The sequence below is a fragment of the Musa acuminata genome, chromosome BXJ1-8 (assembly GCF_036884655.1).
Source record: "Musa acuminata AAA Group cultivar baxijiao chromosome BXJ1-8, Cavendish_Baxijiao_AAA, whole genome shotgun sequence".
In the NCBI taxonomy this organism is placed as follows: domain Eukaryota; kingdom Viridiplantae; phylum Streptophyta; class Magnoliopsida; order Zingiberales; family Musaceae; genus Musa; species Musa acuminata.
Genome location: NC_088334.1, coordinates 28720811 through 28738260, shown reverse-complemented (window position 1 = coordinate 28738260; position 17450 = coordinate 28720811). Strand labels below are relative to the sequence as shown.

The 17450-nt window shown below is 39.0% G+C and overlaps 1 protein-coding gene across 2 annotated transcripts in view; it reads right to left on the bottom strand.

The window, feature by feature from the left end:
* LOC135584102 (protein FORGETTER 1-like) overlaps positions 1 to 12116 on the bottom strand; it is a 99109-nt gene extending 86993 nt beyond the window's left edge. Inside the window, exons 1-8 of one of the 2 annotated variants that reach the window (XM_065079382.1) lie at positions 11454 to 12116; positions 9957 to 10022; positions 9621 to 9794; positions 9394 to 9524; positions 9153 to 9229; positions 5576 to 5757; positions 5321 to 5398; positions 4806 to 4938 (exon numbers count right to left, since the gene is read on the bottom strand). In XM_065079382.1, the coding sequence (XP_064935454.1) occupies positions 4806 to 4938; positions 5321 to 5398; positions 5576 to 5757; positions 9153 to 9229; positions 9394 to 9524; positions 9621 to 9794; positions 9957 to 10022; positions 11454 to 11897 (1285 nt within the window). In that variant the 5' untranslated portion in view covers positions 11898 to 12116. The remainder of the gene's footprint in view (positions 1 to 4805; positions 4939 to 5320; positions 5399 to 5575; positions 5758 to 9152; positions 9230 to 9393; positions 9525 to 9620; positions 9795 to 9956; positions 10023 to 11453) is intronic. The other variant, XM_065079383.1, reaches the window with a different exon arrangement.
* Between the last annotated feature and the right edge of the window lie 5334 nt (positions 12117 to 17450).

The following is a 17450-nucleotide window of genomic DNA, read 5'->3' as shown; positions in this document are numbered from 1 at the left end:
CAAGTAGACAACCACAAACTTATCTAAATACTCTTTGAATAGTTGGTTCATAAGAGTGCAGAACGTGGTCGGAACGTTGGTTAAGCCGAAAGGCATCACCAAGAACTCAAACGCTCCATACCTGGTCACATAGGTAGTCTTCGCTTCGTCGCCTTCGCCTATACGCACTTGCCAGTATCTCGACCGGAGGTCGAGTTTAGAGAAATTCTTTGCTTTGCCCAGTTGGTCGAACAAGTCTGCGATGAGCGGGATGGGATATTTGTTCTTCACCGTCACCTTGTTGAGGGCTCGATAGTCGGAGGCTCCCATATTGTTTCTTTTGGAAGAGACCTGGAGCTCTGAATGGTGCTTTGGAACTGCGGATGAGACCACCGCTTAGCAGCTCATCTAACTGTTTTCTAAGCTTTGCCAACTCTAGAGGGGACATGCGGTAGGGTGGTCTCGTTGGAGGCTTCACTCCTGACTCCAACTCGATAGGATGATCCACGCCTTTGCGTGGCAGTAGAGTCTTCGGCAACTCAGTTGGCATAACGTTTGTGAACGTCTTTAAAACGTTCGCCACCACAAGTTCATGAATGGCCTCCTCGTCAAGTGGCTCTAGCTTCACAGTAGCCACAAATGTTAATTTGCATTTTCATACCCCTTTCTTCAGTTGTAAAGCCGATATCTATTGGGGGTCCCTGGTTCCTCTCCGAGAGACGGGAACCACACAGGGGTCGTCACCTCCCATCATACATAGGGAGTTTAGGAGCAGCATTGGCACCAACTTTGCTGCGTGCATAAACTCCATTCCGAGAATCACTTGGAAGTCGTCGAATGGCACCGCTATCATGTTTGTGCTCCTGCTCCATGTTCCGATCTTGATGGGAACTCCCTTTTCCAAGCTAGAGATCCGCTTGGCATCCGAGTTCACCACCTTCATTTGACTTGGGTTCTTCTCCAAGATCAACCCAAGTCGCTTTACTTTTCAATCGGCAATGAAGTTGTGGGTAACGCCCGTGTCCACCATTGCACGAGTTGTTTGGCCATTGAGCTTATTGTCCACGTACATCAGCTCACTACTCCCTGCTTTATGTGACTTTATCTTTGTGTTCTCCCCCACTTGACCCCGCAAAGCATTCAACAAACGCATTGCTCCCATCCAGGGTCCTTGCGACTCCTCATCATTACTGTTGGATTTTGAACTACTCGAACTAAGAGCGACGGCCTTGCCCTTGTCTGATTTGGGGGGGTGGATTAAAATTGTTAAAGCATTGAGTACTTGTTTCTGTGGGTACTCCCTCACCATATGCGGCCCTCCGCACAAAAAGCATCCGCTAGGTTTTGGGGCCTTGCCTTTTGAGCTTGGCCCTTTGTGAGAACTCTTCTTCCTTTGTTCGCCCTCGGGCTCCTTCCCTCGAGAATATTTTGGAGGGCGGTTTCCTGAAGATTGTTTCCTTTTCCCCGAGTCCTCCGAGGAAATAAAGTCGGTAAGCCTTTCTGCGATCGCAATTGTCCCGATCACATCGGTGACATTCCTTCGATGTAATTCTTGTTGAGCCCATGGTTTTAGGCTATCGAGGAAGCTGAACAGCTTATCCTTCTCGGACATGTCCTGTATGTCCAACATCAACGCAAAAAATTGTTTCACGTAGTCTCGGATGGAAGTACTTTGGCGGAGTTGTCTCAACTTCCTCCTTGCAATGAACTCTGTGTTCTCGGGTAGAAACTGAGTTCTTAACTCTCGCTTTAAGTCCTTCCATATATCCACTCAACACCAACCTTGTTGGATCTCCTCCCAACGGATTTGCCACCAAAGTTTTGCATCCCCGTTCAGATACATGGTTGCTATTGAAACTTTGGTATCTTCATAATCAAGCCTTGTAGCTCGAAAGTACTGTTCCATGTTAAACAAGAAATTCTCGAGTTCTTTAGCGTCCCTAGCACCTCCATAGCAATGAGGCTCAGGTACCCTCAAGTTTTATGGCAGCGCAACGCGGGTGTTGCTCCCTCCCGCATTCGGTGCCCTTATGAGTATTGTCACTCTGGAAGTGAGTTACACCACGACTTCATGCAAATGTTGCACGGAGTCTTTGGTATCATCCGTCAGTTGATCGACTAGGGCCTTAACCTTATCGATTCAGGATTCAGCTTCTTCTTGCGAGCTCTCTACCCCAAGAAGCCTTCATTGGCCTTGGTAGAGTTCCTCCAAGCTCGCTTCAAGAACATCCAGGCGGATTTCCGCCGTTGTGAGTCTCTCCATATGACTCTTCTTCCCGGTTGACGCTCCAGATTGCGCCTCCTCCGCTCGCGAAGAATAACCAACTTCTCGCTCATCATGTTCACTGCCACGATCCTCCAAAGCAGCTCTACCAACATGAAAGCGAGTTTGCACTTGCAGCCCACCTACGGCTGCTTGGGGCAATGGTCCGACTTGCCCCACCTTGCTCGATTCACCATGATGCTTGGCCATGGCAAGATTGCGAAGTTTCTTCGATGCTTGCTCGAATTGCTTGCCTGCTCTGATACCACAATGTCACGAACTTAGCTGGAATTGCCTAAATCGTGATGCACCCTTGCGGCAAAGTTGCGAACTTAGCTTGAGTTGCCTAAGTCGCGAAGCACCCTTGCACCAACTTCTCGAACTTAGCTGAGGTTTGCCTAAGTCATGACACACCCTTGTGATATGCGTCCGTAAAGGGTCAGCCAATTTGCAATCTCACTTAGGTCCCGAAAGATCTATAAAAGAAAAAGTTGATTAGCTCGAAAACGAGCGGCGGACAAGTCCCAACGTCTCGCGAAAAGGGAAGCTTTACAAGCAATTCAACGAGCACCTTAAGTGCAAAAGAGAAAAGAGAGGGAAGGAGAAAACAAAGACTTTAGAAGGTAGAACGAACAATTGCAAGTCCACAACAACTGCTCACCGGATGCCGGGCACGAAGGAAAGTTCCCGTTAAATTAACGTGCAAACTTGTGAAGATTGTTCAACGCCCAACAATATACCGAAGCCCTACCCGAGGGTTCCAAGGTGCCGAGATGGCTGACGTTTCGCGTACAGCTGTGACGTGCAGAAAACAAGCCGTGGCACGCGAAAACGAAGCCATTTTGGGACAGTTCAGTTGGGCGCGGCGAGCGATCACACTGCAGCGCTGCGAACTGTCGTTGCTTACATTTTCCGAGCAAAAACATACAAAACCAAGGAAAAACATGCTGCCATGTCTTTGTACAAGCATGCAAAAGCGACGAACGATTCGTTGAACGAAGTTATTGCGAGTACATGACGACCGTTCGTGATAAAGCGGTATAACGAAATATACCACTCGGTATACAGTACCGTACCGTACCGAGCGAATCTCGAAACTTCGATATGATACGATATTTCAATCCTTGGAACTACTACAACCGAAGTTTGAAGACTTACAATCAATATCATCAAGTCATACCCCTCTTCACTACAAAAAATTACAGGTCCCTTGAAGACATCATTAATTTCTTCCTGGGAATAATTTGGAAGAATTTAGCATTTTCGCTTGCTAGTTGATATGGAAAGCCAAAATGAAACGGGCTTTCAAGGCTATTTCTGTTGAGAATTTAATGAAAATGTTGCTTCTACATGGTTTTGCTTGAAGATGACATAGTATTTGTTCTCTTTTACATGGTTTTGCTTGTCGCCAGCAACACACTGATGTAACAAATTTCTCTTGTTTTTCTCCAGGTAGCCTCATGTAACTCAGAAATTCTCTTAACGAGAAAAGAATAGATAAATAATTGCTTGCTTACTGCCTCAAAAGAAAAATATAGATCAAGTGCTACAATGATATCGCTCTTTTTCTTCTTTTTACCTCCTCATCTTTTACAGAATTTCTAAGTTGAACATGGATCTGAATCATTTGCAAGTATTAGATGAATGTTTTATAACTTATGCTGCTCATTGCTCAAACTAGCATAAGCTTGTATCACCTACACGATCCTTTTCCAAATTATACATAAAACAAGAAATAGGAAGTTACAATATGGTGAGGATTGCATTGAATAAGAAAATTAGGTTGAGACTATCAAACAGAAAAGTTAAAAACAGGATTCTTTAGTGTACTGATCCTTTCATGTAAATGAGATGATGGATCCACATAATTAGTATCATGCACATGCTGATATTTGTCAAAGTACTAGTTTCACCAATAGCTCATGGTATTTCATGCAATCAGCTCAAAACTAATATAACTTCAATAAGCAAGATAAAACCAATACCAAGGTTGCCAATATCAATAAGATCATATTTGAATATACCTATTTTTAGTGCAGGAGAACCATCAAGAAGTGGTGACTATTGGAAAAAATAAAATAAAATATATTACCATCCCAAAGCAGTGAAGCCATTAGGATTCATATAAACTGCAAACTAATGGCAAAAGAGAAAACTATAGATCTCTGTTCTCATGTCAGTTAATGAACTTAATCGAGTTATAAAGCAATAATTTCAAAGATCACCACTACCATGAATTTTTTATATGGTCAAAGTATAACTAAGATTCAACTATTCAAAAGTTGAAAATGAAATCTTCCAGATTGTTGCCATGCTCCATACATCTAACCATATACAATCAAAAGTAACATTTAGATGGTAACCCTTATAGTACAATATGCACCAACAGTATTTCAGAAAAGGAAAGCTTTGAGTCATCAAGTTTCATGGACTTTAAACTTCGAAGCTTAAATCAATATTAACTAAAAACAGACACAAAATCAGCAACCATGCTAGAATAATGAAGCAATCAAAATTATCATAATAAGAAGGATATTAATAAGATGAGTAAGAAATGGCTAACCTAGAAAATCATGAAACTGAGAGAAACAAGTTCCAGCTCCCCACAGTCCAAGACGCACCATGTAACCCAGATTTCGTGGCTCAGATGCACCAGTTGCAGAACAATAAATAACTCGAGCCTCAGGTAATCTTGCCTGTACGCAATAAACTCCAGATTACACACTCTAGAAAATAAACAAAAGATAAATAAATTATACGAACAGACATGTGAAGAACAAGATAATCTCATAGCCAACTAGTCAAATTAAAAGAATAAAGGAAAATATGCAACAAAAGTGTAATCGCCACTAGTCCCAAAGAAAGGAAAAAATGCATGCTTATGGAACCAATTGATGGAACTCATACTAATGATCATAAAAGCAATAAAAAGCATCTGCAAATGTTTCATGTTGATGCCTTCCAAGAAGACAATTCTATCCGAAGATTGGTTTCAAAAGTTAAGGTGCAGTATTTATTAATAATAAAAGTGAGTATCTAAGAAAAAAGTCTAAGCCTGGAAACTTTAGAGGCATCAACCTGGATTTCAAGAACTGCTTCACCTGTACGAGTAGGTTGACTTCCTGTCTCAGGGATCAAATTTTTGGCCTTATGGCACTGCAAAAAATAAATTGCTCCATAAGATTATAGCCCAGCTTATAGAACTGAACATCAATACAAAAGAATTCTTCACTAAAATCTCAACATTGAGGAAAATAACATATGCAGAGGAGGCACAAGTGGCATGGTATTAGAAAACAAAAAAGTAGCATGCATGTCTATAAGTTGAAGCACCTCATCAAACACCACTAGGCCATCAAATTCTGATCCACACCACTGCAACAACTGCATCAACCGGGAACGGCCTCTTTCAGATGATGCTATCAAGCTACTGTATGTTAAGAAAATTACTCCATCCTTTATGCCAACAGCCTTCGAGTCGAGCTTAGAGTAGGGAAGCTTGTTCAAAGCATGAACTGAAAAGAGAAAAAAATGCTTATCCAATAAATGTGAACGGCAATATGGTTAAATTTCATATGGTCTCTACAAACTTAAATTGCCAAAGACAATGTAAGAGATGCTTAGGCAATGTAAAAAGAGATCAGGCTGCTACAGTTTTTTCATAACAAGCCAAATAGTGTAAGCATGAAATTTCTTCATGCTATACCAAGTTACTTTTTAGTCAATGGAATCAAAGTACAAGTTAACCTCTATGAATTAATTTTATGATATTACCATAAAGAAGGAATTTTAAGTTAATCTTCGACTATGAAATATTACTGAGCATGCTTAGTTCAGCTGGTTGGTCTTACCTCACCTCAAAAAAGTACATGCTTCATCACTCTCATAGACGCAATATTCATTGTTATAAATTAAATTGATTTATGCAATATACCATGGTTTGATGTACCGTCCTATCACGGATTTGGCTAGAATTGCCTACGTCGTGAGTCACCCTTGCAGCAATGTCACGGACTTAGCTAAAATTGCCTAAGCCGTGAGGCACCACTGTGTCAATATCACAATCTTAGCTAGGATTGCCTAAGTCGTGAAACATCCTTACACCAAAGTCACGTACTTAGTTGGGATTGCCTAAGTCATGAGGTACCCTTGTGTTATCCGTCTGCAAAAGATCAGCCTACTTGCAACCTCGCTCAGGTCCCGTAGGACCTGTAAAAGAGCAAATTGATTAATTCGAAAACAAGTGACGGACAAGTCCCGACGTCTCGAGAAGAAGACAGCCTTACAAGAAATTCAACAAACACTTGATGTACAAAAGAGAAAAAAGAGGAAGGCAAGAACTTTAGAAGGCAAACGAACAGTAGCAAGCCCGCAAACGAGTGCTCACCGAGTGTCGGGCGCGATGGCAAATTCCTAGAGGCTTAACGTGCAAACTTGTAAAATCCAATCAACGCTGAACACTACCCCAAACTCCTATCCAACCAGGTGCCACCTGGGGGATTCCAGGGTGCTGAGATGGCTAACGTTTTGCATCGCACCGCAGCCTATAGAGAATAAGTCATGGCACGCAAAAACAAGACCATTTTAGGGTAGTTTTGCCCGTCATGGTGAGCGATCACTCTGCAACGCTGCGATATGTTCTTGCTCATAGTTTTCAAGCAAAAACGCATAAAACCAAAGCATAACACATTGCCAAGCATATGTACAAGCACACACAAGCAACGAACGGTTCATTGACGAAAATGTTGTGGGTGCGCAACGATCGTTCATGACATTCCGACAAAACAAGCGGTCCATATTGATCCGCCAGTTGACCAATATGCATACCAGCCTATTTCTGGTGGTACATGATTAGGGGTGAGCATACCAGGGACCAGGCTATATGTCTCTTGTATCAATTGATACGGTCAAGACTCGACAATTACCGTAATGATTGGATATCAACCATACCAAACGACTCTTAGGTCAAATCAAGTTCCAACAATCAAATTAAACTATTGGGCCCCATTTTGGCCCTTTAAATCCTCCTCCCTCTTCCCTATTTCACTCACTCATTCTCATTTTGGTTCTCATTCTTTCTCATACTATCACTTGTTTAATCCTTCTAATCGTCAAGTAGTGGAAATCAACCTCTTGATTTGAATAAAAGAGGGATTGGAACTAGGGATTCAGGCAAACTCTAACCTCCATGGCCCTACATGCCATGGTCATACTTATCTACTCCTCGAACATGTGTTGTTAATGACGATAAGGTAACGATTGTTCCCACGTTGATGTATAAACGGCACACAATATTTAGGAGCAATTCCAAGATTGGGTATGACAAACCCACCATATCAACATACAACTTCATGGGTAGAGGCATACATAGACTCTATCATTTATTTTGGTGGTAGAAGCAGACATGTTCTATCATAAATTATCAAATAGGTGTTATCTCGATAGTTTACATTGTGCAAAACTTAAAGTTTCAACACCTAATCCAACATTTTAACTCTTTTCTTTGTACGTGATTCAGATCCAATGAAGGACCATGTGACATCCTTATAACCTAGAATTTATATTGATTTTGGCTTATATATACTCTATTCTGATTTAAATATAATGTATATACCAAGAAATTAGGTAAAAAACCTTAAATAGGGTTTCGTTTAATTTTGAGCCAATTTTCAGCCCTTTTCCTAGACCATACTGGATACCAACACACAGTACACCTATACAATACATACCGATCCAAGCAGCACAGGATGGCATTCCTCGTTATCTGCACACTTGCTTTGCCTTAAAGGTCTTGGTAGATCTTTAAGCACTCCATGGGTTTTATATAGAATTTATTTAACTACATATACTTTAGACAAGTTAAAAACACTTACATGAACAAAGAGCAATCAGCCTCTCTATGATCAAGCATCTATCATGGTTTTCAGAAGTCACCAGTATTGTTGTAAAGAGCAGTCAGTGGCTGCTATAGTGATTTAACGTATTATTTTCTGCACAACATACACAGCAGTGCCATTAAGCAGTTCGGCTTCCCAACTACCACTACAGGAACCACAATGCTATGGGCATGTTTCGGGCACTTTATGCCCAATGGCCTTTTTTGTAAACAAATCTGAATAAATCAGAAAAAGAAAGACTCAAAACAAACTAACCAACTTTCATGTTATTGAGCTCATACAAATGTTAAAAAAATTAAGTCAACTGAAGCTCTCTCTCTCTCTCTCTCTCTTCCCTAATTGAGACTTCAATGGATGAGGACCGAAGCAACTGATTCAGATTAAACTTTTGTTAAGTATATAATTAATAGGCTCCAGTGCTATATTTCTCAATTTTTGGATAGTATCATAGTAAGATATTTGATATTGTATGGATTGTGGCAGATCATGTCACATTTGGTATTATAAAATTGTATGCCATATCCACTTTTTCAGAAAATTTACATGGCAAACTCTTTATGGACATTTGGTGTTCAGATTTTTTATTTTGCAAATTACTTCATAACATTTACCAACACCAATTATAAATTAATATTAATGATCTGCTTTAGGATCATAGTACCAATTGTAGAACTTGCTATCAGGAGTCTCTATTGCTATAAACCGACTATAGGCTAATCACAACAACAATCATTCACTAGCATTATTAAGCTTTTCAAATGACCATGAAATCCGAATTTCCAAGAGAGACAATTTTCCATGAAAGGTGTATTCAGCTACATTTATGAACCCCATCCTGACATCAACCCCCTAACAACAACCTGTAGGTCTAGATAGGATGTCGCAAAAGACCACAAAGGACTCATAGTTTGGAACTGAATTGCCTTCATTAAAAAAGAGAACATTCGGAGGTAAAAAAGAACCTTGATAAGGCCCTAAAATCATTCTTGCATTTAGAGTATTGCACATTATACCTTCAATACAAGAAGCACCAACATCATCTAAATCTCTGCGTGCATCGAACTTTAAGTCAGAACCAACAGAAACCCACCTGCAAAATGTATAGACAAGGATGACAATGAAAGACAAAGCTTATTCCAATTAGAACAATACATCAATAAAGGAGCATATTAAAACAAAAGTTACAAAAAGGATCTGCTACTCTCATCATGCTTCATGCTAATATAACATGTACATATCTATCAGGATGCTTACAGTGATTTACACCTCCCATGTTGCCAATTTTCCCATATCAATCCAGCAATGGTTCGACCCTTACCAACACCAGCACCATCACCAATGAAAAAGCCTGCTCTTGCACCATCTTGGAGATGGTGAAGATGCCTCTGTCATAAAGCAACAGATACCATCATTGCTATAATGCCAGCAGCTCTGACAGAAGCAGTCTTAAACTTGCCGACTAAGTGAGAAAAGAAAGTAACCTGACAAGCATACACTAGTGTTTCAATTTGCAAGCATGAAAGTGCATTGGATTTCTCCAGATCATCCATAATCTTTAGATGGTATGTTGGTTCTGGAGGTTGAACAGCTGACAAGGAAGATGTTTCGACGACTGGATCTGGATGGGTTTGACCTAGTGATAGTCTGGGGGGCCTCTACAAAACCATTACAAAAGTAAGAAAATATAGAGCTTGAAGAAGCCAGTATTCATTTTCCAACCACAGGTACAAAGATAGAAAATGATAAATGGAAAAAAAAAATTGCTTCTACTCACATTAGATTTAGTAACTTTGACACACAAATTAAACAAAACTTACATAGTCGGTAAAGGTTTCCCCAACTGTACCACCTTCATCTTCTTCACGCTCCACATCAATAGCAACCTAGAAATATTACCATGATGGGGAGAAATGAAGATGGGCGAAAAACAAAAACAAGTCTTCTTTTGTCAGCAATAGATCGATTAAAAATTCCAGACAAGAGAATGATACTTTGTAAATTAATTATCTCAAAGTCTCGATACTTATCCGAATCATGGTGTAGCAATGCAACAATTGGAGAATATATAAATAAAAATACAATTTAAAGAAGTTTATACCCCTCAGGATGCTCAAAGCAAATGTGACAGATCAAGTTTATCAGGCGAAAAATAAAAGGTATGCAACTTAGGAATGGCATATAATCTCCAAGTCAAAGAAAAACGTATCATGTTACAAAATAGGCCGCATCATATGGGGATCACTAGTACTGCTGTGGTTTCTTAAATGTCTTACTTTGCAACATTAGCAGTGACTTTATTAGCAAATCCATGATGCAGCATCCATATTCAATTTTATTTTTATTCGAGTAAGCATCAATATAATATCATCATAATATATACCGGAATTATATGAAATATTCATATCATGACATATGAATAGAGAGAACTAGAATTCTTGTTGATGCTGAAACTCATAGAGGGAAGAAATGGGATTTATTGTCAAGGATGGAATCAATCGATTAAACATGTACAGGCTTATATGTGTTTTAGATGCATTTTTTCTCGGTCAAAGATGATTTTTCCTCCTCTCCTTTGCACATACCCAGCGGCCCTCTACACTATACGGACCTTTATACCATAGCACCATGCACACCTGCAATCCTGCTATTCCTGGAGCCATAGGAATTGCAGATATTAGTATGGTCCCTCATATGGCACTAGTGATGTTGTCCTCAACAGAGCTTAGTGGAAAAACAATTTCATATAGCCAACCACAGATAGTTAGGACCTAACTGTTCTTTTGTTGGTATACACCCCCAATTGCATCCATATGTCAAAAGCACATGAAAAATCTTTCTTGTTTACATTTGCATTCAATCCATTCCAAGCTTCTTGAAACTCTAAATCCATGCAATGATCAAATCAAACATACTACAAAATTTCCAAAGGCATACAGTTATCAAGTGACCAATGCTACTTGCAAGGACAAAATCAAGCTTCTTGCCTTAATCTCCCATGCTTCCGTGGTAAGAACTAAGAACGTACCCAGACTAAAGAGCATAATAAAAGGAGGGAATGAAATGCATAATTATCCAAGTTTTAATAACTGCCACTTGACCTATAATTCCCCCTTCAAGAGTATCCGCATTTCATTGACCTTCTTGAACATTAAGGTGGTTAAATTCCTTGGACAAGAACTATCCCTACTTTTGCAAAATCAATGTAGTAAAAAGGATATCAAGCCATAGCACCAATTTGAATAGAGTACTTCCACTGAACAAACAAAACACGGTCAATAACTAAATTAGAAAAGAAAGAGAGGAAATTGATTTGCCTCATTGATCTCCTCGGGCGGGACAGGTGGAAACCCAAGGAAGGCGGCGGGGGAGGAGGAGGCCGTGGGGAAGTACTGTTGAAGCTTGGAGAGGTCGACAGCCAGGTCCACGCCGCACTGCGGACAATTGAAGCGGGCGAGGCCATGAGGGACATTGAGGATGGCCTTGCAACGGGCGCAGGGAAGCTGGATCTTGGTGGGATCGATACCCTGGGCCTTGGGCGGGGCGCGCCTGGGAGGGGGGGCACCCAAAAGCTCTGGTGGCAGCATCTGCGGTAGTTGACACTTGGGGCAGATGAACTCCATCATCCCCGGCGCCACCGCCAAGATCCCATGGCAGCCAGCGCAACGGACCTGGCGGCTCCCCGGGGGCGGCTCCGGCACCGGCGGCGGCAGCGACGGCGGGGCGAGAGGCGGCACCGGCGGGACCGAAGGCTGCCCCATTCCTCCCCCTTCCTTTTGCCACTCTGTATTCGCCCCGTCCTCTCCCGCTCTCTCTCCCCGTCACTCTACCCCAACTTGCCCTGTCGAGATACGAATTTGATGAGGGAGCGCATAAGAGGAGCGATTGAACTTTTTTGGGAGGGTTTGGATTTTTGTTTCGGGTGCTTCGCCAAGGCGAGGAGTTTTGGGCGAACGAGTAAATGGACGACTTTTCCTTCAATCGTTATAATGGCATTCACGTGCCCCCATCAGCTCCAAACAGTCGGCAGAAGGAAGTTCAGTGCAATTACGGGTGCATCTTGAGGTCGGCGCATCAAACTAGGTCGACTCTATTATAATCAAAGGGCAAATCGGACCGCACATCCGTTCGAAATCGAGCCTCTGATCCAATCTGACCCGTTATTGATCAATATATATATATATATATATATATATATATATATATATATATATAACTTGAAAGCGTAACTTAGATAAAGATTTGAAATGACTGTTTGGTGTATGAGGCTTGGTATCAACCAGTTTAATTTTATTATTTATCTTTTTATAATAATAATAATTAGTCTCTAAAATAAATATCGATATCAAATTAGTGTCCCTATCTGCAGCATCGTCATCCTATCAAGAAGTTGATGGACTGTCAATAGAAGTTAGTTATTATCTCTTCTTGATCTCTTTTATTGGAATGTAATAAAGGGGATTGGAAAAGAACAGTCATTTAAGAGACGAATATTATGAACGTGTCGACCAATTAAGTCATTTTTCTATTTGTTTAGTTGTATTTATCTTGAAATTTGTAGCAGGAGAAAAAGACGTATGATATCATATATAAATATTATTTTGAATTTTGTATCTTGCTTGGGGAAACAACTTGAAACTAATCTCCATATATTACCTATAGATAATGATTACTGTTTGATACGATTGATTATTGTCTATATTTTAGTTATAGTTGTTAGGAAAAGCATTGGCACTAAGAGTGGGGTGAATTAGTGCAGCGGTAAAAATTACGGCGGTTCAAAACTTCGTTACGATTAAATCCGTATTTGATAAAAAATTATTTCATAAAAGTATTAACTTTGAAAGCGTACAGAAGAATGTAGTGAATGTAAAGCAAGTAAAGTGGTTTGCAGTAAAGTAAATTGCACAAGAGAAACACAAACCAGATTTTTATAGTGATTCGATCGTCGTGACCTATATCCACTTCGATGATTCCTCTTCCATCGAAGCCATCGACATCCACTATCGGTCTTCTTTCAATGGGCGAAGACCAACTACCCTTTTACACTCCTCTTCTCCTTTTTATAGGTTTAGGAGATAACTTTTTATATCCCTCTTTTATAATGTATCTCTCTCACACCTCCCTTAGAACTCTCTCTAAGCTTTGGGAGGTTGGAACTCAACTTTCTAAGGTTTACAACTTTAGAATCACAGGGTTTTGCTCAATATTTCTTACTTATCCATGTAGGAATAGCTATGGTATTTATAGGCCCCAAATGGATTCAAATTTGGAGCCCAAAATTCAAACCCCCGAAATTTTAAGGTACGGGCGGTACCACCGCTTACAGCCTGACACTAGGCGGTACCATCGCCCAGACCGACGGTACCACTACCCAGACTAGCAGTACCATCACCTGACATAGTCTCGGAGACTATGCCACAACGATTTCACTTGTTTGGTTATTGTTTGGGCCATTCTCTTGTCCCAACATAGTCCAAACTTGACCCAATTGTCTCCTAAGACAATTGGGTTGGCCAAATTCTAATCTCTATTATATACTAACTATGAATTTTAAGACATTTACTAAGCTAAACAAAGTTCGTAAATCTAGGTTTCTTCCGACAAGCTTCCGGCGATCTTCCGACGAACTTCTAACGATCTCTCGGCGATGTTCCAGCAGACTCTCGATAAGCTCCTAGACTTCATGATGATCTTCTTGGTGAGTTCCGATGAGCGTCTTTAGCAAGCTTCAGGACTTCTCGGTCAATTCCGATAGAACTTTTGATGAACGTCCAGACTTCCGACGAACTCTCAAACTCTCAACGAAATCACGTTCTTGACTCCGGGACTTCATTGTGCTTTATGTCTTACTATCATAGTTAATCCTGCACATGTAAAAACACACTTCGATCTAGACAATTATTACTAAGTATGAATCATATTGTCCGACATATCATTGGTCCATCGACGCTTCCTCCAATTCTTCGACGCATCGTCCTCTCTTGCGACCTATTGCCCAATCGGCCAGTTGACCTCCATAACTCCGATATCCTTGGCATAATTTTCGCTCTTCTATCGATATGTCATTCATGGCCCGAAGCCTTCTATCGATACGTCATCCGATCCTCCGACTAGACGTTCAATCTTCTGACATATTATACCGGCCCAACATGATTCTTCCTGCTTTAACTATCTCATCCTGATTGAAGCATCATGCGTCACTCAAAATGCAGATCAATTCATAAATACTTATCAATTGGTTTCATCATCAAAATATGAGATTCAACAATCTCCCCCTTTTTAATGATGATAACTAATTGATGATGGAGTTTAAACAAACACCCCCTATCAATATGCCATATTGATAGAGGCTCTTGGATTCAAAAATTCAAGCAACATATTATCATAAACTTATGCATAACATCATACTTCTCCCCCTTTGTCATCAACAAAAAGGAGAAGTGCAACTAGCAAATGGTTTTAGACATCCAAGGTCAAATCATTGCATAATAAATCTCAAGTTTTATCATCATTGCAAGCTAGCAAAAATTTTGAGTTTTCCATCATGTAAGCAAGCAATATTTAAGATGTTCAAGAAGGCAACTTTTACTTCTTGAAATGTGCAAGTTAGTAATCTTTGTTTCTCTATTGAGATGAGCAAGCTAACATATTTTTGCATCTTCTTGACTTATGCAAGCTAACAAATTTGCCTTTTTTCATGATATGCACGTTAGAAATTCTTTCTCCCTCTTTGTCATTGGCCAAAAGAGAGGAATAACAAAACAATGATGCAATTCATTAATTTTCAAATTATGACAAAAATAAAGTGTCATTCTTATTTCAATATGTCATAATTGAGATAAATCTTGAATTTAAATTTAATTCAAGTCAATGCAAATTTAATTCTCATACATGATATACAATACATCAAATACATCATCATAATAAAATCATAAGTATTGCATGCCTCATTTTTTAATAAGCTAGCAACTTTGCTTCTTAGAAAGTTTTTCTCCTTGTAATTTGTGAGCTAGCAAATTTTACACATGAAAGTTAGCAAAAATTTTTACATCTTTTAGGATGAGCAAGCTTTTTGCTTCTTCTTGAAGTATACAAGCTAGCAAAATTTCTCCCACTTTGTCATTGTCCAAAAAGAAGGGAAGAAAATAATTTTATAATTCTTTTTTCCTTTAAAATAATTTTTAAATCATGACAAAAGTAAATAACAAAAATGAAAAATCAAGTCATGAATGTCAAAATAATTTTTTTATTATGAATATTTCATCATTACATACATCAATATCATAAGTTGAAGTATTGCATGCATAATACCAAATCATCATTCATAATTACATCAATATTCTAGTCATTATTTCAATCATCAAAAAATTAAGTCATGAATGTCAAAATCCTAGTATTGCATGCATTCATATCATCACATGAAGAATATCAAGAAGAACTTGGTGTTGAGATATACTTTATGAATACAAGAAATTTTACATAATAAAATTCAAGTCATAAACCTTAAAAGATGTCAAGTAACATATCATGGTTTATTAGAATAAATTTTCCTTTTAGTGAATAGCAAAAAGAATAATAGGATAACAAGATCTCAATTCATGTATATCAATAGATATGATTTACTTTGACAAATCTCATTTTTAGTAAATAACAAAAAGAAACATGGGAGTTCAAAAACAAGATCTTGATTCATAATTTTCATAATCATTACTAGAAGGATATGCATGATTCCTAAAATTTTTATTTTTAGCATTATTTATTACATTATTAAATATATAATTTTCAAGAAAAATAAATTTTCTAAGCTAAATTAAAAATAACTCGTACAAAGCATCATGTAATTTTGAAATAAATTAAGGGAGTTTTGTTTACCTCGTCGTCAAAAGCCGTTAAGGGGTAGTTTATCACCTCGCCTTTGTTGATTTTCTCCTCGTCTTCGGAGGAGCTCGATTCATCCCAAAGTTCTTCCCTCTTCTTACGTTCATAACAAGTAGTTGCATTCTTTTTGTTCTTTAATTTTTGTTTAATGAACTTTTTAAATTTCAATGTGATGAGTTCAAGTTCATCATCACTTGAGCTTATGCTCGAGTGATCTTCAATTGTTCTTAGTTTGAAATCCTTCTTGTTCTTTGGAAGGTAGTTCTCAAGTTCTTCACGTGCATTGCATGTCATTTCATAAGTCATTAGAGACCCGATAAGTTCTTCGATCAAAAAAATATTCAAAATTTTTGATTCTTGAATAGCTGTTATTTTCAAATCCTAATTTTTAGAAAGTGATCATAAAATCTTGTTAACAAGTTCAAAATTAGAAAGCCATTTGCCAAGAGCTTTTAAACCACTGATGATATTCGTAAAACGGGTGTACATGTCAACAATAGTTTCGCTCGGCTTCATTCAAAATAGTTCAAAATCATGCATTAAAAGATTGACCTTCGAAACTTTAACTCTAGTAGTGCCTTCGTGTGTGATTTCAATAGTGTGTCAAATATCGAAAGTCGTTTCGCACATAGAAACACGATTAAACTCAGTTTTATCCAAAGCGCAAAATAGAGCATTCATAGCTCTAGTATTTAAGGAAAAAATCTTCTTCTCCAAATCACTCTAATGGTTCATTGGAAGAGAAGACCATTCAAATCTATTTTCAATAATATTCCATAAATTTAAATCCAAGGAAAGTACAAAAACTCTCATTCGAGTTTTTCAATATGTGTAGTCCGTCCCATTATACAAGGGAGGACGAATAAGAGAGTGACCCTCTTGAAAGCCGAAAAGAGTCATTTCTATTTGGGTGCTAAACCAAATATGAAAAACGAGGCTCTGATACCAATTGTTAGAAAAAGAGTCGGCATTAAGAGGGGGGGTGAATTAGTGCAGTGGTAAAAATTACGTTGGTTCAAAACTTTGTTACGATTAAATCCATTTCTAACAAAAAACTATTACGTAAAGGAATTAATTTGAAAGCGTATGGAAGAGAGTAGTGGATGTAAAGCAAGTAAAGTAGTTTGCAGTAAAGTAAATTGTACAAGAGAAACGCAAACCAGATTTTTATAGTCATTCGGTCATCGTGACCTACATCCACTTTGCCGATTATGTTTCCATCAAGGCTATCGGCATCTATGTTGGGAAATCATAGGGGGGGGGCATCATATGCGCAGCGGAAGAACAAGAAAAACAAAATCCCCGATTCCCAAAAAAATGTTCGTCGTCGTGCGAAGATTGGTGCGCAAAATCCGCAAAACACAAAACTGCGTATAGAGATTGTGTTACCTAGGGAGATCGTATATCCCTGTTTCCTTGCAGATCCTTAGGAG